We start from the raw sequence: 25,099 nt of genomic DNA on the forward strand, positions 1-25,099 counted from the left end.
TAAAATATTTAAGACGTGCGGACCGGGCCGGTCTAATTTGATGACCCGGATTGACTCAAGCCCTACAAATGTCTAACCGTCGGGGTTTATACATCCGCGGAAGTCTTGGCGATCTCTGCGGTGCACACGCCGGCGAGACCCCTCGCCGACAAAAATAAATCTTCAGTTCATCGAACCTGGCCGTGTCAACCACCCTGCGGCCCATTAACCCGTCCAGGTCCATCCCACCGGCCGCGTCGGTCCCGGCTAATAAAACCCTTCCCTCCGCAAGCATCCGCGTCGGCATCCCGCCCGCCCGCCCGCTGACGCGACGTACACCGCACCAAGAAACCGCCGGAACCCGCGTCCGGAGCTCGTGCCACGCGCGCGCGGCCTCACGTGCCGCCCACCGCCCGTGACCCCAAATCCCCAGACGAGGCCACCACTATCCTCTCCGCCCTCGGTATAACTGCTCCCCCACCACCGTCTTCTCCCCCCCTCCCCTCCTCCGACCCGAAACCCCCATCCGTCCGCCCCGGGGAGAAGACCGCCGGAGCCGCCGCCGGCCCCTCCCGCGGCATTCTCTCCGGTGCTCCTCCTCCGGCCAGGTAGCTGAATCCGCCCAGCCCACGCTTCCTTTCCGGGGATTTTGATTCGGGGGGCCGATGTTGACATGACTTCTTGTGCGATTAGGATACGGGGATGTTTTTAGTGCTCGTAGTAGCAGTATATCTTTGATTTGGCGTGATCCCCCGGCTCGGTTTGTAGCGTCTGCAGGGGAAAAACAGAAGCGGCAGGATGGTGCTGTGGGTCTTCGGATACGGGTCCCTGATCTGGAACCCCGGCTTCGATTTCGACGACAAGATCCTCGGATTCATCAAGGGCTACAAGCGGACCTTCAATCTCGGTATACATACATGCTTGGTCCCGCCTGGCTGATTGGAAGCGAATCTGAACTTTCAGAGTGCGTTTCTGGTCTGAAGGCTCGCATCTCACCTTTTCTTTCTCTGCAGCTTGCATTGACCATAGAGGCACGCCGCAGCATCCGGCCAGGACTTGCACCCTTGAATCCGAAGATGAAGCCATATGCGTAAGTTGACCGCAGCCACGAATTCGGCATATACAGCGCATGATACTGCATTACTGTCTCTTGACACCGTCTAAGTACTACAGTATTCTCTATGAGTGTTGCCATGGCCAGCAATGGGTCACATTTCTGAGACTTGTTGCACCTGGAAACATGCTTGTTTTGCAGGGCTTTGTTTATCGCACAGAAATATATGTCTATTGCTATGGCCTCATATTACAATACCTATCACACTTCCAATTATAAAGTGGTTTTGTTTGGACGGTTCACAAAAAAATTACCTTCTGAATTGTTTGGTCAGGACTCAGGACAGAGTGTCTTTTGTTCATATGGTTGCCAATTTTTAGCCATGTCAATCCCTTTTGCACACTCCAGCTCATTTCTCTTGCTAAAACTGGCCAAATCATGGGCTCAGTCCAAGTACATCCTATCTTCTTGCTCATTTGTTCATTAGAAATGCTTTTGCTGCATTTCTGTCCAATCATGAAAACTTGATATGCCCAGAGTCTTGTTATGTCTTGTCCTCCTTATTTGCCATTCCTATGTAAGTATTCAGTTGAAATTGAATAAAAATTGCTCAGCTTTTGTCACCCAAATAATGTTCTGGTGGTTTCTCCACCTTACAAACCTACCCTAATATTGTTTGGTTCCTCACCCACCCACTTTAATGCTGAATGTTTAAATAGGATTCATGTGCAAGTGTTTGTACACATAGCTGAAAGTATATTCGCTGCATTAGAAGTTCTATCCGCTGAATGAGTAAGGCCAAAGCAATTCTATTTGCCAAAATGAGTAGGCCAACATGTATGATGTTGTTACAACTGTACCATCGCCATAAAGATTTACTGTTGTTCATTATCCAATTTTGATATGCTTTCTGGAATGCTATGACATTGCTCTTTCTTTTAGTTTCCTTATTCCTTTGGTATTTACATTTACAACTCATCCTTTTTACAGTGGGGAATTGCTTATTGTGTCAAAGGTGGTCTAGAAAAAGAGCGAGAAGCAATGCAGGTGCAGTGATTTTATTTCTTGTTTATTTGGTTGAAAGAAAGATTGGATTTATCACGCTAGAATTAAATTGATGATGTACGAATTTCCACAGTACTTGGAGAGAAGAGAATGCGAGTATGACCAGAAGATCTCTGTGGATTTCTACAAGGTATAAATGCAAGGCGGATATTTTGACATATTTCTCTCTTCTTTCCTTCAGTACTCTCATTTGCTCTTGTTGAACTCCACTGTTTAGGATGGAAATTCTCTGGAACCAGCTGTGACGGATGTATTAGTGTAAGGATCGAACTTGACTAGTAACTTTTGTGCACATTTCGTGTTGACTCGCTGCCAAGCTTACTTGGTCAATGCACAGATTCGTATCCACTCCTGATCCAGTTGGCAACAAGTACTATCTTGGCCCTGCTGCTTTGGAGGATATGGCAAGGTGTGCTGTTGAACCCTTCGATCCTCTTTTATGAATACTCTGCTTCATTAAGAGCATTCTGACTTCCTTTCCAATTGTCTTGTTTACAAAAACAGGCAAATTGCTACAGCCAGTGGCCCTAATGGATATAATAGGGACTACCTGTTCTCAATGGAGAAGGCACTGTCCAATATAAGTAAGGAATTGTTTCTCATTCTATCATCTGTCCTATTCTAACGCATGCTGTTTGATCAAGCATGTAAGTTGGACTTATTTCTCATCTGTCTATTATGTTGACGTTGCAAACATGACAGTCTAGTTGTCCGTAGAACAAACAGTTTGTTCTGGTTATCTGTCCTCCTTGCATATTAGTAGAACAAAATTGCACTTTAGTGATATCATCAATCCCTTACAAATGGTGCTATGTGGAATTGTTCAGGCCATGAAGACGACTCGATCATTGTGCTTGCGGATGAGGTGAGGAAGGTGCTGGGCAGGTCGACAGAGAAGAAGGTTACCGGCTCCGACGTACCATTAAAATCGCATACTCCAGCTGTGCACATCTCTGCTCTTCCCGAGGGCACCGTCGCGGTTTCAACATAGCAAGAAGAGCGGCATGGCTGGATTAGCGAAACAGATGGCATTTTCCTCTGACCATACTCACTCTTGACATTCTCCCATTGAAAGATCCGCGGTATACTTCGGCTCTGGCACCATTGAGGGTGTGTGCTAATTTTCTTTGGCAACTATTGTGGCAAAGGCTGTAGCTTCCAGAGTGCTAATGCGAAAGCCTGAGACTTCAAGTGTTATTGCTTCCCTTAATAATAAATGCATTTGGCGACTTCAGCACTTCTGTGCTGCTGAGTGTGATGCTATGCTTTGCTTCATAATTCTGTTTCCTAATGGGTTATGAATATCATTGACTCTTTTTGAGCAAGCGAATGGTCTCTTGGTGCTCCTTCGATTCATATAATAGAGAAAATGGGGAAAATGGAGGATTGGTTTGTCCGGCGCACTTGAGTCGCATAGATTTGGAGAACACAGGAATTGTCATAACTTAGTGTTTGATGGCAGCATTGGGAAATCATAGGATTTTGGTCGAGGGGTCAGACGTCATGAAAAAAATCCCATGAAATAGAATATGTAGGTTCTGTAAGAAAGCTCCCAAGGATGAGTGTGAACTTTGTGTGCTTTTTTAATGAAGAAATAAAATAAAAAACCATATTTATAAGTTAAAAAAAATCAAAGATAATTATGTAAAAAATTGTATGTATTAACTATGATCCATAAATTTTTGTTTTGAAAAAAAATGCAATTTGTAGGCTGTACAAAAAAACAAAATTCTGGCTCATTTGAAAAATACATATTTGCCTTTTTTGTATGCCTCGTATGAATGTACAATGTAATGAATTTTTGCACATGAATAGTATGTATGTGTATGTGTGTGTTTACAAGAAGTTCCGAATTCTTTTGTGCAGTAAAAAAATGCTACTTCCTCCGTCTAAAAATACTTGTCCTAAAAATGCATATAATGGATGTATCTACAATTAAAATAAGTCTAGATATATTCATTTTTAGGACAAGTATTTCCGGACGGAGGTAGTACAAAATTTTCACGTAAGGATTGCATTTGTAGCACCCCAGTACCAGCACTACGCATGATCTAGCGTATCCGCGTAACATTTGTTCTAACTTTCTAAGACAGCGTGCACGGAGTGAATAACTCAAACTGATTGCATGTTTTAGACACTGAATTGAGCAATTTTAGCTTGTAAACTTTGCAATTTGATCAAAAAAAGACAAAAACCCATCAAAAAACCCAGCCATGTGGCTTCCATGTCAGCAATGCCTTTGATAGTTGTTTGCACTCGGTTAATACGTAGAAAACCTTCTCTTTGCGAACTTCTTTTTTGCCCGCTTTAACAGAGACACAAAAAACAATGTGTTTTGCATTCAACCTTGGAAGTAGGACTGGCTACCAGAAAAGGCTAAATTATTTGTGTTGTAAACAACACTAGCAAAAATGTAATGCACAATGTAGCCTAATAAGCATGGCCTAAACTGCGTGAACGGCATCACGGAAGTCCAACCGAGGAAAATCATAAGCTCTATCATGTATGCAATGTTGTGCACAAGACCTGATGTGAGCCTTGTCATAAATATGGTGGGAGGGTTTCAAGGTGATCCAGGAATGAAAACTGGACAACGGTCAAGAATATTCTGAAGTACCTTGAAAGGATTAAAAAAATGTTTCACGTGTATGGAGGTGATCAAGAGCTCGTCGTAAAGGGTTACATCGATGCAAGCTTTGATACTGATCTGAATGACTCTAAGTCTCAAACCCGATGCGTATTTATTCTCAATGGGAGTGCAGTAAGTTGGTGTAATTTCAAGCAAAGCGTGGTAGCTGATTCTACATGCGAAGCAGAGTACATAGCTGCCTCGGAGACGGCTAAAGAAGGTGTCTGGATGAAGGAGTTCATGACCGATCTTGGAGTTGTGCCCGGTGCACTGGATCCAATGACTCTGTTCTGTGACAACAGTGGTGTCATTTCCCTAGCCAATGAACCAAGGTTTCACAAGAGGACCAGACACATAAAACGACGCTTCAATTCCATCTGTGATTACATCAAGGAGGATGACATAAGTATTTGTACAGTGCATACGAATCTGAATGATGCAGATCCGTTGACTAAGCCTCTTCCACGAGCGAAACATGATCAGTAGTAGAGTTGTATGATTGTTAGATTCATTACAATGTAAATCACATAGTGATGTGAGCTAGATTATTGACTCTAATGCAAGTGAGAGATTGTTGGAAACATGCCCTAGAGGCAATAATAAAATAGTTATTAACACTTCAGTTTTTGTTGGTTCATTGCAAATAGATTTCAGTGGACAGTGGACACATGATCTTTTTGGTCACATGCATGCTTCTCATATTAGTGTAAATGAAAATGTTTAAGAAAATCTGGAGGTGAGCATCATAATATATTTCTCAATGATTCCGATGTTTGACTATTTATAAGAACAAATTGAAGTAATACATGCAATTGTTGGAATTTCTAGTTTCATACAGTACTGTTTGAGAAGATGCATGAAGCCCATTGTTAGGAGGCCGTTGTTCCTTTGGAAACTCTGTTTCATTGGCATAAACACGATAGGGATAATTAACCTTTAATCGTTTTTTCGGATGAGGTGAATTAGGCTTTGATACAGTGCTTTAATCTGCTTAGTATCGAACATTCTTTTGGCACAACCTTGACTGTGTAATATGATCCTTTTAGAGTAATACATAAACACCGAGCACTCCTTATGCATGTAATCCTAGCAGCTGAGCTACATACGTTGGTGTTTCTACCTTCAAAACATCAACACATATAAGATAAGGAGCTTTTTCTCTGGAGTTTAGAGGAACAGACTCATCTTCACGTATATGAACCACTTGATATGTGCCCCTTCCCATTGGAAAGCATATCCTGTGAGTAGAAAGACGGAGGGGAAAAAAGGAGCCTCAGAGCACATCTAGTTGCTGCTTTGCAATATCAATAATTTGATTGATATAGAAAAGTTGTACTCCCTCCGTCTCAAAATAACTGTCTTAAGCTTAGTACAACTTTGTATTAGAGCTAGTATAAAGTCAAGACGGTTATTTTGGGACGGAGGGAGTACTCAGGAAGAGATGATAGGAAAAAATCTATCCACTGCATGTTCGTGTTCATTGTGCAAGTCGCTTTGAAATTCAGTGAGAAGACTTGGGCAGGATAGCACTGACCGAGAGTGCTGGTGTCGAAGGACCCAGCATCGCCGCACTGCTGGCTCACATCCGCATGACCTTGTTCGCCAACGGCCGCCCCGTGCGTCCCCGTCCCTGGCGGCGACTACGTCTCGCTGGCGTCGCCCTTGTCCCTTGTCCGGTCTCGCCGGCATCAACCTAGAGACAATGTGAGCGGGACGAGCCGGGAGCGCGTGTGGGTGAGCGGCGCTGGGGCGGCGGCCGAGTGGGGTGCGACGCGGTGTGAGCGGGGTGCGGCACGGGCAGTTCCCAGCCTAAAGGCGGCGTGGAACGGCAGGGCGGCGGGGAACGGCGGGGCGGTGGGGTACGGCGGAGGGCGGGGCAAGCAGGGGGGAGGCAACGGGCGGGGCGAGTAGGCGGGGCTGAGCGGGGGAGAGGTAGCGGGCGGGGCGAGCTCGGGGGAGGCGGCGGGCGGGGATGGGAGGGGAGAGGAGTCGGGGCAGGTGCGGTTTTGGGGCGCTTCGCGAAGAGAACGTGGGGCTTCGCAGTGTTAACGAAAGATTTCATTAGCGACGAGTTAAGTCCCTTGATTATGTGATTAGATGGTCCAGATTTAGAGTTGGATATGTCTTCTCTTGCTTTTTTAGTGGTAGTAGATGCTCCTCTTTATCCAGGTTAACGACTCAATTGTTAAGGAAGATCATCGCTTGCACCAAATCGATTTGCGTGAAAAGGAATATTTGAAGTTCTTGTGTCTTCTTCTTAAGGACTTTATGATTAAATCTGGCATTGACAGTGCGAATTGGTTTCTAATAGAATTTGCAACAGCTTTGAAGATGATGTGTTACCGTGGAGCATCATATAGAGTTTACCGCCCTGATAAGGTGAATCATGGTATTTTTAGATGTCTTTTGAGTATGTGCATGCTGAAAGTTGTCTTTTTAGCAATGATCTAAAGTGTTCTTTCAGATTTTCTTATTGGACGACTATGCAAAGATGAAGGCCCATGCATCTGGATATGATATAATCTTTTCTAAGATTGATGTCTTGTTTGTCTACGAAGATGTTATTGCTCTCAACTCAGAGAAGTATTTCATATTTGTCCAAATTGGATGTATTTCTCGTGAAGGCTGTATAAGAATGGAAGAAGGCCAACGCTGTCAGGTTACGCAAAGATCATCCTTCAGGGACTGATGTATGCACTCGCTCCTAAGTTTGAAAGAAGCTATTACTAATGCTGATGGCGAGCTGGACAGTTGTTACAGACCGAACATCACTTGATGAAATTTGGCATGTGAATCTAGCTCCTAGCCTTTTCTTTTTGAGTGAATTCACTTTGTTCTATTTCCTTTGGATTTTTAGTGAATGACGTTGGTGATTGGGAGCTCTCTCCCCTGGAACAATAAATTTCCTCAAAGACCACTTTGATCCGAAAGATATTATTAATGATGGGGTTATAGTCCTAGGGTAGGGTCATAGGCCTGCCCCGTAGGTCCAACCCAAGGACTACCTCTCATAAGGGACAAGACCCTTAGTCAGTTCCGACTGAACTAAGGAGTTCCCTTCATCCAGTCGGTAACAGATCCTCGTCCATCCAGTCGGAGATTAGCATTCGGAGTTTATCAAACTAACCGACTGGATTCCACTCTGTGCATCGTAACCCCCTTGAAGGGAAACGGTCATACGTTTCCATGTGCCTTTATTAGCATTTAAGACGTATGTTACCTGTAACGTAGGCATTTATTCGCCACTACTCCACCCCTGTGCACCGAACCGTTGTGGAGGGCAGCGCACTCTATATAAGCCACCCTCCCCCACTGGTGCAGGGGTTAGCAATTCACTGTATTCTATATTCCACTCGACAACAAGCTCCCAGAGCACTGAGACGTAGGGCTATTACCTCCACCGCAGAGGGGCCTGAACTCATACAACCTCGCCGTAGCTAAGGCTCTGCCCATCCTTTCGTACCCTACACATCTACTGTCAGGCTTATACCCACGACAGTTGGCGCCCACCGTGGGGCAGACGTCTAAGCGACTTCCGGCGAGTTTGCGACTACATCATTTCGTCATGTCGTCCGGTGGAGATTCGAGCATGGGTCACGAGATCTTCTTCGGCGCTCTCTCCTTCATCGTCGATGATTCGGCATGGCTTCGGGACGCCCCTCTCGACGTCGAGGCGCTTCCCCGCCGCGGGGCTACGCACTTCCGTGCCGGCGCCCGCGGCATTCTTCTTCTCCAGCAGTCGGCTCCGGTGTCGACCTACACCGCCGTCACGCGCCGCAACAAGCGGTCCCGCCGTCCGCGGCTCCAGCGTTGGGTGCAACACGCCCAGGCGCGCCAGAACGCGTCTTCACAAGTGGCGGTTCTAGAGTCGGTTGTGGTTGCCCCGCCGTCCCAGCGCTCGAACTCGGTTCCGACTGAGTTTCTCCGAGTACGCGGGTCGCGGGCTTGCAGCAGAAGTACACATGGCCAACTCCCATGAAGATCCCCGTCAAGCTGGCCGGAACGAGCACGAGATCGGCGAAACGTCCGGCGCGCGTCGTCCGCCACGCCGTTCTGCGAGTCAGCACACTCGGCGGAGCAACGTGGAGTTGTTCCGCACACCCCTCCTCAACTTGGCTGCGGCTGCCAAGATAGCCGATTCCCTTCAGCCGACTGATTCAGAAGCTGGCAGGGGGATCGAGCAAATCCGCGCCCTGTTGCACACGGCGCAGCAGCAAAATTCGGTTGTCTCCCAGTCGCACAACAGGATCCACAATAGTTCTCTTCATGCGAATACGCATCGGTCAGTTCACAGCCCTGGTTCTCATCAGCGACACAGGGGAGGCAGTCGTTCCATAAATCCCGAAGATCGTCGCCGTTCACGCACCCCTCCGCGGGGTGTGCCCTACGGGCCCCGACATCATGATGATCGGCGTTCAGTCGGTGACACTTACGACCCAAGGCCCGACGCGAGAGGGCATATCGCCCAGCGGAGGGTCGACAGGGGTCGAGCCCACCGCGATGGTTACGATATTGACCGTCCGAGTGGAAGCAGGACCATCGTTTCTGGTCCCGAGTGTTTTAGTCGAGCCATCCGTTCGGATGACATCCCTCCCAACTTCCGATTGGCGACGAGAATTAGCAAGTTTACAGGAGAGTCCAAGCCAGAAACGTGGCTGGATGATTACCGAGTGGCAGTCCAGATCGGAGGAGGAGACGACCATGTCGCCATGAAGCACCTCCCTCTGATGCTCGACGGCTCGGCGCGAGCGTGGCTGAACCAGTTGGCCCCCTCAAGCATCTACAGCTGGGCAGATCTGGCCCGAGTGTTCATCAGGACCTTCGAAGCGACATGCAAGCGCCATGCTGGCCTCGTGGAGCTCCAGCACTGCGTCCAGAAGCAGAATGAGCCCCTGCGTGATTTCATTCAGCATTGGACAACTCTCTACCACACGGTGGAGAACGTCATAGAGCATCAAGCAGTCTGCGCCTTCAAGGCAAGCGTGCGGTACAGGGATCTGTACCTGAAGTTCGGCCGAACAGGTGACATCTCCATGAGAAAGATGATGGAGATAGCAGCACGCTATGCAAATGGCGAAGAAGAGGACCACATCCGAAGCGGCAAGCACAAAACAGTCGCCGATGGAGATGGGAGTAACACTCGGAAGCAGAAGCAGAAAGCTCCGCTCCGCAGGCAGAAGCTGCAGCCGTAACCAATGCCAAGTTCAAGGGCAAAGGGAAGGCTCAGTTCACCCCCAAGAAGAAGCAGTTCAATAACCCCATCCTGGACCAGCCATGTCCGCTTCATACGAAGATGGATGAAGAGGGCAACCCCATATATGCGAAGCATACCACTCGACAGTGTCGCTTCCTGATCCAGGGGTTCAACGAAGGGCAACCGAGTGAAAAGGACAATGAACAGGATGAGGAGGAGAAGGAGGATCCGTTCCCCCAAGTCCATGCAACACTGATGATTTTTGCTGACGTTGAGAGCAAGAGTCGACTGAAGCTGGTGAACAGGGAGGTGAACATGGCCACCCCTACCAACCCCAAGTTCCTCAAATGGTCTCAGACTGCGATCACCTTTGACCAGTCGGATCATCCAGCACACGTACCCACCCCAGGGAGACAGGCTCTGGTCGTCGACCCGGTGGTGGAGGGAGTCCGACTGCGCAAAGTCCTCATGGACGGTGGCAGTGGCTTGAACATCATGTACGCCGACACTCTCAAGGGGATGGGCATTCCGATGTCCAAACTCAGCGAGAGCAGCATGCAGTTCCATGGAGTCGTCCCTGGACGAAAGGCCAAGTCACTCGGCCAGATCGCGTTGGACGTCGTTTTCGGCTCCGACAAGAACTTCCGCAAGGAAAAGCTGACGTTCGAAGTGGTCGACTTCCAGAGCGCTTACCACACAATTCTGGGCCACCCAGCGTATGCACGTTTCATGGCCCGTCCATGTTACGTATACCTGAAGCTGAAGATGCCAGGCCCGAAGGGTGTGATCACCATCACAGGCAATCGGCATCGAGCCGAAGAGTGTCTGCAGCAGGGATCAAGAATCACCGACCAGCAGATGGCCGTCCTCGAGCTTGATGAGTACAAGAAAACAGTTGACCCCGCTGACTTGATGCGCTCGAAGAAGCCAGCTTCGGAGTCTGCATTCCAGTCGGCGGGAGAGACGAAGAAGGTTAGCATCCACCCGACGGATGACACTGCTGCCCCGACGAACATCTCTACCACCCTCGATCCTAAATAGGAAGCCGAGCTCACCCAATTCCTCCGTGAGAACTGGGACATCTTCGCATGGAAACCCTCTGACATGCCAGGTGTACCCAGGGAGTTGGCTGAGCACCGACTGCATGTGGATCCCACCGCTCGGCCTGTCCGAGAACGCTTGCGTCGGTCCGCCGCGCACAAGAGGAAGGCAATCAGAGAAGAGGTAGCCAAGCTTTTGGCAGCCAACTTCATTCGTGAGGTTCACCACTCCGAGTGGCTCGCCAATGTTGTCATGGTTCCCCAGAAGGACAAGTCGCTCCGAATGTGCATCGACTTCAAACACCTCAATAAGGTCTGCCCGAAAGACCATTTTCCGCTCCCCCGCATCGATCAAATTGTCGATTCGACTGCGGGTTGCGAGCGTCTGTCATTTCTTGATGCCTACTCGGGCTATCATCAGATCCGTCTGTATGGCCCCAATGAATTAAAAACAGCCTTCATCACCCCATTCGGGTGCTTCTGCTACATCACTATGCCATTCGGTTTGAAGAATGCAGGAGCTACCTTTATGCGCATGATCCAAAAATGCCTCCTCGACCAGATCGTTCGGAATGTGGAGACGTATATGGATGATATCGTAGTCAAGTCACGCAAAGGTTTCGACCTGCTGACTGACTTGGCAGAAACATTCGCCAACCTTCGTAGGTACGATATCAAGCTCAACCCCGCCAAGTGTTCATTCGGCGTTCCCAGCGGAAAGTTACTCAGTTTCTTTGTTTCCGAACGAGGGATCGATGTCAACCCCGAAAAGATCGGGACCATCGTCCGAATGGAGAGGCCGGTCAGAATACACGATGTTCAATGGCTCACAGGTTGCCTAGCGGTTTTGAGCAGGTTTATCAGTCGACTCGACGAGAAAGCACTTCCTCTGTACCGACTCATGAAGAAGTCAGATACTTTCGAGTGGACAGATGAAGCCCATGTCGCATTCGACGACCTCAAAGTCCTACTTTCCACCCAGCCGGTTCTTACTGCTCCGCTCAGTAAAGAGCCCCTTCTCCTGTATATCGCGGCTACTAATCAAGTCGTCGGCACTGTTCTTACAGTCGAACGAGAAGAAGAAGGCAAAGCATACAAAGTTCAGCGGCTAGTGTATTACGTCTCCGAAGTCCTGATTCCTTCCAAGCAAAGGTATCCCCACTATCAAAAACTTATCTACAGGATTTACATGACTGCGAAGAAGGTGGCCCATTATTTCCAAGACCACTCGGTGTCTGTCGTTTCTGATGCTCCGTTGTCGGAAATCCTCCACAATCGGGACGCATCAGGCCGAGTGGCGAAGTGGGCAATGGAGATGTTGTACTGCGATATCAAGTTCGAGGCCAAGAAAGCTATTAAGTCTCAAGCTCTGGCTGACTTCATAGCAGAATGGGTAGAACAACAGCAACCAACCCACATCTACTCGGCTCATTGGACAATGTTCTTCGATGGGTCCAAGATGTTGAATGGCTCCGGCGCTGGCGTTGTGATCATATCGCCAAAGGGCAACAAACTCAAGTATGTGCTGCAGATACACTTTGATTCCTCCAACAACGAGGCAGAGTATGAAGCTCTCCTCTACGGATTGCGCATGGCCATCTCACTCGGCGTCCGTCGCCTGATGGTCTACGGCGATTCAGATTTGGTGGTCAATCAAGTGATGAAGGAGTGGGACGTCAGGAACCCCACCATGACTACATACTGCAATGCGGTGAGGAAGCTCGAGAAAAAGTTTGAAGGTTTGGAACTCCATCACGTTCTGCGACTGAAAAACCAAGCAGCTGATGAGTTGGCAAAACTCGGATCCACTCGGAGACCAGTCCCGAGTGACGTCTGCCTCGAGCACCTCCACCTTCCCTCAGTTAAAGAAGATCCTTTTACAGAGGAACCAGTACAACCAAAGAGTTCGACAGATCCGACTGAAGTCGACGTACCTGCTGTGGTTGATCTGATCATGGAGATTCTTGATGTCATCCCCGATTGGACTGTGCCGATCATTGCATATATCCTGAGGCAGGAATTACCAGAAGACAAAGTCCAGGCCAGGCAGATAGTTCGCAGGTCGAAGTCGTTCACTGTCATTGATAGCCAGTTGTACAAGGAAAGCGTTTCAGGCGTTCTTCAACGATGCATCTCCCCAGAGGAGGGACAGTTAATCCTGGAAGATATTCACTCGGGAACCTGCGGTCATCACGCCTCTTCGAGAGCGATCGTCACCAAAGCATTCAGAGCTGGTTTCTTCTGGTTGCAGGCAAACGAAATGGCTAAAGATATGGTCGACCGATGTGAAGGTTGTCAGTTCTACTCCAACAAGTCCCACAAGCCAACATCTGCGTTGAAGACAATCCCTCTTGTGTGGCCGTTTGCAGTATGGGGATTAGATACAGTTGGTCCATTCAGGACAGGCCAAGGAGGATACACACATCTGTTGGTGGCAGTCGACAAGTTCACAAAATGGATTGAAGCCAAGCCCATCAAGAAGCTCGACGCCCTAACAGCCATCAAGTTTGTCAGGGACATCATCTCCAGATTCGGTGTACCTCACAGCATAATCACGGACAACGGGACAAACTTTGACTCGGACAGATTCAAAGGTTTCTGTGCAAGCCAAGGTATCCGAGTGGATTTTGCATCCGTGGCGCATCCTCAATCCAATGGACAAGCAGAGCGGGCGAATGGACTTATTCTGCAAGGTTTGAAGCCCCGAATCCTGCGAGAGGTGGGACATGCCGCTCGCGCATGGGTCACCGAGCTACCTTTAGTGCTTCGGGGTCTTCGCACAACCCCGAACAGATCTACAGGGCGATCACCGTTCTTCCTCGTTTACGGAGCAAAAGCAGTCCTTCCGAGTGACTTGCTTCAGAATGCTCCACGAGTCGAACTCTTCTCCGAAGCTGAAGCAGAACAAGCAAGGCAATACGGAGTGGACCTTCTAGAGGAGGAGCGCGAGATGGCACTGACTCGCTCAACCATTTATCAACAAGATCTACGGCGTTTTCACGCACGACATGTCAGGAGTCGCACGTTCCAAGCAGGCGACCTGGTGCTCCGAGTGGATCAGCAAAGACCTCACAAGTTGGCTCCTACCTCGGAAGGACCCTTCATCATCTCCAAGGTGCTGAACAACGGAGCATACAGACTCTACAACATCGACAGGGAGACAGACGAGCCGCGAGCATGGAACGGAGATCTCCTGAAGCGCTTCTACACGTGACCGTCGACTGAAGCAATGTAAAGAACAAGTTTTGGTGAAATAATATAAAGCAGATTGAGCTTTTGCAGATCCAAAGTTCTTCCGCGGTCGCAGACTCCGGTCTAAAAAAAAAGGACTTAGCTGCGATCACGAATCGCCTAAGTACTAACTTTCTCCGAGTATGCACTAAACGTCGCACTCGAGAACTTAGCTGCGATCACGAATCACCTAAGTACTAACTTTCTCCGAGTGTGCACTAAACGTCGCACTCGGGGACTTAGCTGCGATCACGAATCGCCTAAGTACTAACTTTCTCCGAGTGTGCACTAAACGTCGCACTCGGGGACTTAGCTGCGATCACGAATCGCCTAAGTAATAACTTTCTCCGAGTGTGCACTAAACGTCGCACTCGGGGACTTAGCTGCGATCACGAATCGCCTAAGTACTAACTTTCTCCGAGTGTGCACTAAACGTCGCACTCGGGGACTTAGCTGCGATCACGAATCGCCTAAGTACTAACTTTCTCCGAGTGTGCACTAAACTTCGCACTCGGGGACTTAGCTGCGATCACGAATCGCCTAAGTACTAACTTTCTCCGAGTGTGCACTAAACGTCGCACTCGGGGACTTAGCTGCGATCACGAATCGCCTAAGTACTAACTTTCTCCGAGTGTGCACTAAACGTCGCACTCGGAGACTTAGCTGCGATCACGAATCGCATAAGTACTAACTTTCTCCGAGTGTGCACTAAACGTTGCACTCGGGGACTTAGCTGCGATCACGAATCGCCTAAGTACTAACTTTCTCCGAGTGTGCACTAAACGTCGCACTCGGGGACTTAGCTGCGATCAAGAATCGCCTAAGTACTAACTTTCTCCGAGTGTGCACTAAACGTCGCACTCGGGGACTTAGCTGCGATCGAGAATCGCCTAAGTACTAAATTTCTCCGAGTGTGCACTAAACGTCGCACTCGGGGACTTAGCTGCGATCAAGAATCGCCTAAACAATAACTTTCTCCGAGTGTGCACTAAACGTAGCACTCGGGGACCGAGCCGCGATCAAGAATCGCCTCAGTACAAATTTCCTCCGAGCGTGCACCACTCGTCACACTCGAAGACCTAACCGCGATCAAGAATCGCTATAATGGGAAAGCTTCCTGCGACTGTATCCTACAGATACACTCGGGGACTCAGCAGACCCTCATTGAGGCTCATGTAGATGTCAAGACCACTGACAATTACATGAGTAGCAGACCCTCATTGAGGCTCATGTGGATGTCAAGACCACTGACAATTACATCAGTACCAACTCGCTCCGAGTGCGGCCTGGCCGTCGCACTCGAAGACTTAGCCGCGATCATGAATCGCCTAAGTACTCTATTACCTTCCAGTGTATCCTACAGATCCACTCGGAGATTCGGCAGACCCTCAGAGAGGCTCATGTAGCTGTCAAGACAACTGACACTGACATGCTCCGCATGTTTGCCATTGGCTTCACCAAGAAACGCCAAACAAAAACTCGAGCCAAAATTGCAGCAGAAGAGCAAAAGATTTGATTTAAATTCGAAGTTCACCTAAAGATAGTTGACTCGGTGCGGATCAAGCTTACCTGCACCGAACCAAGAATGTGACGGCCAACAGAAGTGGCCAAGGTTTCTTACAACCAACACTCGGCATACCGAGGTAAAAGTTTTCTTAAGCGTCGTCCGGGTTGGCGTCAGGACTAAAGGGCTCCACGAATGTGTCCAGGTCGATCCCGTCGGCGATGCGGGTGGCACTCTCAAGGAAGGTTTCCATGAAGTCTTCGAAACGAAGTTTCTTCGTGTTGGCGACCTTCAATGCTTTCAGCTTCTCTTCACGCACCTCCTTGCAATGCACTCGGACCAGGGACAGGGCAACGTCTGCACCACAACGAGCCGCAGACTTCTTCCATGATTGCACTCGGTTTGGAACCTCCTCCAGTCGAGTCATCAAGCCTTCCATCTCATGTCGCGACTCATCTTCAGGCCAAAGCTCCTTATCGATCCGGCCGACGACTTCTCTCAGTCGACCGATGAAAGGACCAACTTTGCCCAGGCGAATGTGCGCTCGGAGCAGATCTCGATTGGCGTCTTCGCCGAGTGGAATGTTCTCAAGTATCGACCGCTCGATGTCAGCTGCTTCAGCCTCAGCGTCCATGCAAAAAATCTGCAAAGACAAGACAAGCAAACAATAAGCGCCGAGTGAAATGGAAATACCACAAGCACTCAGAAAACAGTACTTACCACCCAGAAGCGTTGTCATCTGTCGGGCTCAGTCACTGACATATTTTTCCTGCGCTATACACCGCCTGTTCAGCACCTTCATTTGTCCCATCAGCTCGGACCTATGCGTTTTCATCCTCTCCACTTCAGCAGTCAATGCCTTGTTTGCTTCGCGGGCCTGCTCCAACGAGTTCTCTCGTTCCGCCAGCACATCCTTCATTCCAGCCATGGCAACCATCGCTGCATCCAGCTCACCAGCAAACTGAACCTTTTCAGCCCTGAGAGTCTCGTACGTTGTCCCCATCTCGCAAGTTTTCTACCAGCCAGCGCCAAGAGACGACCAGACAAATCCAACAATAAAAAGTCTAAGTTCTTCAGACCCCTGCCGACGCAAGCAGTCGACAGCGGTCTCGGGGACTACACCAAGTGGGTTCACTGAGAGTGACCCCACTGGCATGAAACTCAAATAGGTCCGCCCTATTGAGCTACATGACAACACCTACGCCTACGAGGCTAATACTACCCGACCTGAGTAAACTTACTCTCGGGGACTCATACAGTCAAGGTACTCCGAGTGCCTCAACTGTTAGCATTCGAACAGATTAATTTTGGATATGCTCAAGTCAAAGACAATGTGTATAAAGACAACTGCCGGTGCAAGCACTCGACATAAGTCTCGGGGACTACACCCACTGGGTTCACTAAGAGTGAACCCATTGCAAAAATCATACGGTATCCGAGCACACCCAGTGGGTTACAAGAGAAAAGTAAATACTTACTAGCCCACTTACTCGGATATCGTCCCGCAGCTCCAAGCTCCGCTGGTACAGGGATGCGATGGAGTCGTACGCCTTCTTGGATTCTCCCGCCATCAGCTCCGCCTGCACCATGGCCCCCTTGGCCGCTCCCACCTGATCCTCTGGGAGGTGCTGGACGTTATAGTCTACATTCGACGGGCCTGGCATCGTTGGAGGCTCCTTGGGCATCCCAAGGCTTGCTCCAGTCGGTTCAGCAGCAACCAGCGCCGCTTCAGTCGACGGCATCGCTTCAGTCGGCGGCACGTCCGCAGCGAGAGCAGTAACTGGTGGAACAACCTCAAGGACAGGCACCGCAGCTTGCTCAGATCTCCCCTCGTCAACCTCATCCACATAAATCGCCCCTGAGGGAAGTCAGACCGAACGGCGTGAGATCTCAGAAAAAGAAAGGGGCAAGACCGAAGACAGAATTCGTGATGCGATGATGTAAACTCTCGGAATCGCTACGATGCACCTGACTGGGACGAGACGACGTTGTCCATGTCCATGGGGTCATCCCCCTGGCGTGCCGGAGAGGTGGCAGAGGTAGCAACCCTGTCGAGTGAAATTCATTCGACCAATAAACAGGAGTCCAATCGAATATCAGAAGAAGTTAGAAGAACAATACACTTACGTTGAGGTGACGGGAACGGTGACCCTCATCCACGGCAAAGCCTTCCGAGGTTTTGATCCGCTCGGTTTGGCCACCTTGGAAGGCTGACCCGCAAGTTCAGTAGCAGCGTCCCTGGTCCTCTTGGTGCTCCGAGCACTCGGACCCCCGGGAACAGTTGACGGGGCACTTGGAACTGTAGTAGCCGTTGGCGGAGCACTCGAGGATGCTGGAAGGGCCGAGAGAGCTGCAGGTTCATGTCGGCGCTTGGTTCGATGCTTTGGCGGCGGAGGTGGCGAGTCATGCTCTTCATCTTCCCCCTCCTCTTCACTAGACTCTTCCTCCGTTTCCCCACTGTCGGAGACGTACTCGACGCTCTCCACGCTGCCCTCCTCCTCCTCCTCGGCCGGGTTCCCGTTCGAGACAGGGGAAAACCAGTTGGTCCACTTCTGCATAAAATACAGTCGGTCACATCAGGCGTCAGACAGAGATTCAAGAAAGCGATAAAACTAAGACAGTTACGTGCACTCGACAAGTGGTACTCACCTCGTTCGGAGGAGGGTTGTCCGTGCAGAAAGCCCTCACTCGCCGGGACCCTCTGGGGTTCTCGCAGGCGCCCGTGATCTGGAGCACCCATGATGCCACCTTCTCCTCGGTCACGCCCAAGACGTTGGTCCGAGTGGAGTCTTCGGGCCCCGTGTAGTGCCACATGGCGTGGTCGCGAGCCTGCAGTGGTTGGATGCGCCGTCCGAGGAAAACCTTCAGCAAATCTGTGCCGATGACTCCCCTTCTGACGACATCTACGAGTGCGTCGACCAGAGGTTGGATGTCGATCTTCTCCGCCTTCGTGAGCGCAAGCTGCTTGGGCGGAGCGGGTCGATCTAAGCTAAAAGGAGGCAACCCTGTCGTGGCATTCGGGCAGGCAACGTCCTGGCAGTAGAACCATGTCGACTGCCAGTTCCTAACCGACTCACTCAGCTGAAGAGCAGGATAACTACTTCTGCTCTTCTTCTGGAAACCTAAGCCTCCGCAGAGCTGGAGAAGGTGTGTCTTATCATCCGACTGGTGAAGTCGTTTGATGGTTTGGGATCTAGCAGAGAAAATATGTTTGAAAAGCCCCCAATGGGGGGGACAGCCGATGAAGCACTCGCACAGGACTATGAAAGCAGAGAGATGAGCTATAGCATTCGGGGGAAAGTGGTGAAGCTGCGCCCCGAAGTGGTTCATTATGCCTTTGAAGAAAGGATGCGGGGGCAGGGAGAAACCTCGATATACGTGGCTGAGCAGCAGGACGCGCTCCCCCTCCCGGGGCGCCGGCTCGATCTCACTCTCCGCCGGCAACCTCCACGACTTGTGCACGATCATCCCGTGCTCCACCAGCTCCAGCAGATCCCCCTCCGTCACCGTGGAGGGGAGGAAGTCCCCGTGGATCAACCCCGCCGGCAACGCTCGCTGCCGCCGCTGAGCAGGAGCCGCCGCCTTCCCCTTCTTCTTCTTCGCCTCCAGCTTGCTAGTCTGTCCCTTGGTCATGGCGGAAGCTGCGGGTCCGTGAAGGAGAAGGAAAAGGAGGAAGCTTGGGTGCGCAGGAGGAGGCGAGAGGAGCGGAGCAAGCAAAGGCAAGAGATCCGGCGAGCGTAACGAGAAAACGCTCGCCGCTGAGGTTTAAGTAAGGTTTCGACTGCATCACTGGCAGGTGGCCCCGAAACCTTATCCCCGACCAACCGCGGCGATATCAGTGGAGAAGATGAAGGCGTGGGAATCGAGGCGTCAGGTGCTACTCGAGCGCGATGTCGTCATCCCCGCTGAGCGCGCGGTAACCGAAATTTGAGGATCCCGGAAAATCCGCCGCTCTGAGTTGACTGGTCACGTCAGGAGATACCCTAGAAGCACTCGCTCTCCGACAGTTTGTTCCACAAATACTTCCACTCGAATCGTTGGTCAGAAAGGATAAAATGGATCGAGGCAAGCAACGCCAAAGTCACATCCGTTCGAGTCGGATCCAAAACTTCAAGCATCGCTTCGTCGTTTCAACCCCAATCCATTCGGGGACTAATGATGGGGTTATAGTCCTAGGGTAGGGTCATAGGCCTGCCCCGTAGGTCCAACCCAAGGACTACCCCTCATAAGGGACAAGGCCCTTAGTCAGTTCCGACTGAACTAAGGAGTTCCCTTCATCCAGTCGGTAACAGATCCTCGTCCATCTAGTCGGAGATTAGCATTCGGAGTTTATCAAACTAACCGACTGGATTCCACTCTGTGCATCGTAACCCCCCTGGAGGGAAACGGTTTATTAGCATTTAAGACGTACGTTACCTGTAACGTAGGTATTTATTCGCCACTACTCCACCCCTGTGCACTGAACCGTTGTGGAGGGCAGCGCACTCTATATAAGCCACCCTCCCCCACTGGTGCAGGGGTTAGCAATTCACTGTATTCTATATTCCACTCGACAACAAGCTCCGAGAGCACTAGACGTAGGGCTATTACCTCCACCGCAGAGGGGCCTGAACTCATACAACCTCGCCGTAGCTAAGGCTCTGCCCATCCTTTCGTACCCTACACATTTACTGTCAGGCTTATACCCATGACAATTAGGTTTTACCCAAATGCTATAAAGTGCATGTGTGCTGTCTCGCTTCAAATTGAGACATGAATCCACTTGAGCTCACCAAAGGTAGAGAGGTGACGACTCGGCATAGACTGTTTTTACATCGCATAAACACGGAACAATTGTTTTCTTCCAACTAAACAGGAACATGAATCAGCTGATATCAACTCATATAAACATGTTCTTAAATTTCAAATACTCATTACTTTCAAACGAAATTGGCCAAATTGAAATCTGCTTTCACCATTGTCTCCCTCGCAATGAGATCTTCAAGACTATATCTCATATGGGCACATTTGAATGAATAATTTCTCGAAACATTTTTTCTACCACAAAAAGAAAGTTTCTCGTATGAACATGCTTTTCTAGCACTGAACCAATAAATTAAGGATTACTCGCATTTCTAAAGACCTATCGAAAGATTGAGGGCAATGCCACACATAGTTAGGTGTGTGATGATCCCATTAAGCACTAGTGGTAACTGTATGGGAGGTAGACTCCATTTTATTCTTTTGATCTTAGGCATGTGCCAATGCAAGTCTCTTAGCGCAGTTTCATAGACATTTTGCTTATGTGGCACTGTATTTAATGGAAAGAGATAGTGAGGTTGTACCTTAGGCTACTCGCAAATACTCCACCTTGTACATATGCTAAGGCTGCCACATAGGCAAAAAAATCTGATGTGGCAAGCTAATTAATAGGAGAGAGATGGTGTGATGACCCCAGGAAGAAACAATGCTAAACCCATGAACCTAGGTAAAACAATAAAATGAAAAAAAATGCACCAATGCATGCACAACTTTAATTGAAAAAGCATTAAATAAGAAGGCTTAGCTACAACAAGCTAAGCAACTATGCATTGAAAACTTTAATTACTAAACTATTTAATGTACTTAGCACCTCATTTTAGCACCAATGCATTGAAAGTGGCCTTAGCTAACATACAACCTTGGCACGTGGTCATAAGCAAAAAAGAGGTGCTAACCCAATCACATGCATGCATGAGTCACAAATCATTAAATCTACATACACCACATAAGATGCAATGCATTGTACTGGTTATTTCTTATATTTTTATTACGTATATGATTACATGCTAAGAGACGATGCATTGACACACGCCTTATTTGTATCCATGCGTAATTTGAACAGTTCTTTTCATTCCGTACCATTAGTATTGTTTTAATTATTCAGATGTGAACAAATATTGTAATTGAGATGATTACCTTATTGTACGATGCCAAAACATTAACAATTTTAATCTATAGTGTTGTTGCATAAAGATTATATTATATTGTTGAAAATCATGAATCTACTTAAAATGGTTGTGCGAGATGGATATGTTATAGATTTTCTGAAAAAACACTGGTCATTTACTCCTCTAAAATTTGAGAGATAAGCTTTTTTTAAGCCAAGGGATCAGTTTTCTTTTTTCGAGACAAAGCTAAGAGATCAGGTAGAGATGCCTCAACGAGCGTAACAAAAGGAGCTCTCGTCGCCGCCCACCACCTCGGTCCATCCTTTCATGGGCCGTAGCCCACGCACACATCCACCAGGGGTCCAAACCCTAGCCCGATAGCACCCACCACACCAACCCGCCATGACGGCTACAAATACAAGATCCCCGAACTCTCTTCCTTCCACCGCCGCCGCCGCCGCCGCCCCCAACCTCGTCTCCCCGTTCTCCGATATAGGGTTTAGCCCTCGTCTTGATCCTTCTTGACTTTTCATGTGCCGTGTTTATCCCGCCCCGACGTTGATTTGCTTTTCATGTCCGGTTTCTTCTGTTCTTGGCCTAAAATTGCAATTGTTCGCCGCCAACATGCGGCGAGGAATCTATCCTTAGGCCAGATCGAACCAGAGGGGAGGGCACTTTCCTAGCTCTCCCCGTCTGCTTTTTAAGCTCCGGCCGCCCTCTGTTTATCCAGGATTTGCCGGTGACAAAGCAGATAAATTTCTATACGCAGGTAATTTGTTTTCGGTATTGCATCTGCCCGTTCTCTGTTCTGTGTGCTTTCGCCCGGTGGCGCGGCGAGGTGTGACGAAGAGAATCATTCGGAATTTTGAATTCCATAGATTTGTGTTCACAAACATGATATCTTAAACCAGCTACTTCTGACCCGGCGGCATGCCATGAGCCATCTGTTTGTTTGGATTTTCTAGGGAATTTTGTCTGTGTTCTTGATTTGTTTTGGGTGCTGTGTCCTTTTGCATGGCGAGGATGAAGAAGAAAATCGTTCGGATTCCCATTGATTTGTAATAAAAATGAGATCTTTAACCAGCTACTTCTGACTCGAACCATGCAATCTGCCATCTTTGTTTTTTTTTGTGCTTGCTCATGTTTTTATTGGTGCCAGTGATGTTATCAAAATATTTGCTACTCTTGATGGGGCAATGGCCTCATCTGATGACCACAACCACCAAGATCTCTGAGGCCCTGTAAACCATCTCTGTTATTTTTGTCGATTCTTCGGACAGCACCGCGTTCGGGTGCACCATATCTGTACGTTTTTCAACTAGGTTCAAATGGTATGCTGTATATGATGTATGAGTTTCAAATGGAAACTGAAAGACGGTTACCGTCGCATGAGGAGGCTGTTTCGACAGGGCATTCATATCATCTGGTGGCCATCGATTGGGATTCAGACACAGTTCTTTTGATCGATTATTGCAGAATCTTGAATATTAGGTTACTCGGAACTTTGAGACAGACCAGGCCGAACTCTGACAGTTAACTTTTTTTATTAAGAAAACACCATAACAAAAATCATTTCTCATAAACAACTGCCTTACAAATTGGAAATGCAATCTGAGTTATTGAAAATAATATGTGATCAAAACAGAAAAAAGGCTAACGATGTTGAAAAATACTACTCCCAATTTCTGTATGTAGTTTTCTGTAAAATTACCAAGCCACTTTGTAAACTGCTAGTATAACTGCCATTTCTATACAAATTTGCTACGATGAGAAAATGTTATCCCAATCTTCTCATCCTCTAATACATTTAGACCTGAACTGTCTTTCAACAGAAAATAAATAAGATAGCATTTGGTGGTGTTGTTCTGAACCCACTTTAACTTAGGGGTGTGCTGTGGAACCGTGGGGTTGGTGAGCCTCTGCACGGATGGTATGACGTACCGTCTATGCTGGCATTTTTAAGGTGGACCTGTAAACCTTGGGCAATTGTTTGAAGGAGAAAAGCTTTTGTTCAACCGGCTGATTCAACCGATACGTTGGCCTAGTGAACAGCCGTCTGATCATATGTGAATCAATATCTAGCTTCACCAAACGCATCTCTATCTTTTCGCAAGTCAACGTCCCTTATCCATCCACAATTTTTCAGAATCTCTCTTAAGCTCGTGGTCATGGTGCAACTATGTAGCCCCGCCGTCCTTGCCGCTACTGACGAATGCTACGGAGAAGCGGCCGCTGCTGCAGGCCGGCCATCCCATCCCTGCGCTGGTGTTGTGCGCTCTTTGGCTATTCACATCGGCCTTTTAGCAACCCGTGTGAGATGTTAGGTCCTGCCAACGGCGGCGAAGGTGTTTCTGCAACAATCTCACTGTCACTGCGCTGGTGTTGTGCGCTCTTTGGCTATTCACATCGGCCTTTTAGCAACCCGTGTGAGATGTTAGGTCCTGCCAACGGCGGCGAAGGTGTTTCTGCAACAATCTCACCATCCCTGCGCTGGTGTTGTGCGCTCTTTGGCTATTCACATCGGCCTTTTAGCAACCCGTGTGAGATGTTAGGTCCTGCCAACGGCGGCGAAGGTGTTTCTGCAACAATCTCACTGTCACTGCGCTGGTGTTGTGCGCTCTTTGGCTATTCACATCGGCCTTTTAGCAACCCGTGTGAGATGTTAGGTCCTGCCAACGGCGGCGAAGGTGTTTCTGCAACAATCTCACTGTCACTGCGCTGGTGTTGTGCGCTCTTTGGCTATTCACATCGGCCTTTTAGCAACCCGTGTGAGATGTTAGGTCCTCTCCAACGGCGGCGAAGGTGTTTCTTCAACAATCTCACTGTCATGAATTTTTCTTGTGATATGATCTGTGTTGTCAAAAAAATCCTCAACATGATTCATTGATGGCCGACTACTTTACCTTGATGCACTATTGCAAAATGGACATTGATGGCTGACTACTTTACCTCGATGCACTATTTGTGTGACATTGTGTGACCATTTCTGTCCGTGTTTTTGGATGCGTAGGACTGTCGGTCATTTGTACCATAGCGTCTAATCAAATGGTGACTACTTCATCTTAAAGAAGTGAGGTGGGAACGATTGGCTTCTTTGCTTATCAAAAGGGCATGGCTGCATCTGCTGATTGGCTTCTTTGCTTATCAGAAGGGCATGGCTGCATCTGCTGATTCGTGGGACGAATACCTATGGATGTTTTAGAGCTCTTGCGGAGATGCCATTGTTAGGTTTGCAACTGCCATAATCAAGGTGTTTGGACCTGAGTATGGCAGACATGCAGAGGCTCTTGGCAATCTTAGAAGCAAGAGGATGGTCGGGTTTGCTTGGATCTCTTGACTGCATGCATTGGAAACGGGAGAACTTCTCAATGGCTAGAGATGATCCTGGCAAAGTTAGCCCATGTTCTTCAGTCATCCTCCTCGTAAACGGCGATCATTGCAACACATTGATGTCATTGTGAGACCTGGACATACCAAAGAAAGCGTGCCAAATT

The 25,099-nt window shown here is 48.8% G+C and overlaps 1 protein-coding gene, 2 non-coding genes and 1 pseudogene across 4 annotated transcripts; all 4 read left to right on the plus strand.

The window, feature by feature from the left end:
- Positions 1-278: 278 nt before the first annotated feature.
- Positions 279-3,373, plus strand: LOC123401962 (gamma-glutamylcyclotransferase 2-2). Of its 2 annotated transcripts, none has more exons than XM_045095826.1 (9): positions 279-587; positions 748-886; positions 993-1,069; positions 2,024-2,080; positions 2,172-2,228; positions 2,316-2,356; positions 2,436-2,507; positions 2,603-2,682; positions 2,926-3,373. In XM_045095826.1, the coding sequence occupies exons 2-9, from the start codon at positions 778-780 to the stop codon at positions 3,087-3,089; spliced, it is 657 nt and encodes a 218-aa protein (XP_044951761.1). In that variant the 5' UTR covers positions 279-587; positions 748-777; the 3' UTR covers positions 3,090-3,373. The 2 variants fall into 2 exon arrangements, with proteins under 2 accessions (XP_044951761.1, XP_044951760.1); XM_045095825.1 differs by having other exon boundaries at positions 288-587; positions 757-886.
- Positions 3,374-22,439: 19,066 nt separating this feature from the next.
- LOC123406576 lies at positions 22,440-22,531 on the plus strand (annotated as a pseudogene).
- A 91-nt stretch (positions 22,532-22,622) lies between these two features.
- On the plus strand, positions 22,623-22,704 carry LOC123406569. Its single transcript, XR_006612241.1, has one exon. It is a non-coding gene; the product is annotated as a small nucleolar RNA R12 (small nucleolar RNA).
- A 54-nt stretch (positions 22,705-22,758) lies between these two features.
- On the plus strand, positions 22,759-22,844 carry LOC123406504. Its single transcript, XR_006612193.1, has one exon. It is a non-coding gene; the product is annotated as a small nucleolar RNA SNORD24 (small nucleolar RNA).
- Positions 22,845-25,099: the final 2,255 nt, after the last annotated feature.

The sequence above is a fragment of the Hordeum vulgare genome, chromosome 6H, assembly GCF_904849725.1.
Source record: "Hordeum vulgare subsp. vulgare chromosome 6H, MorexV3_pseudomolecules_assembly, whole genome shotgun sequence".
NCBI lineage: Eukaryota > Viridiplantae > Streptophyta > Magnoliopsida > Poales > Poaceae > Hordeum > Hordeum vulgare.

Bases quoted from the DNA above. Each gene is read 5' to 3' on its own strand.
- LOC123401962 (XM_045095826.1), top strand. From the start codon at position 778: ATGGTGCTGTGGGTCTTCGGATACGGGTCCCTGATCTGGAACCCCGGC. The intron at 887-992 runs GTATACATACAT...CTTTCTCTGCAG, and splicing joins CAAGCGGACCTTCAATCTCG to CTTGCATTGACCATAGAGGC. The intron at 2,081-2,171 runs GTGCAGTGATTT...GAATTTCCACAG, and splicing joins AAGAGCGAGAAGCAATGCAG to TACTTGGAGAGAAGAGAATG.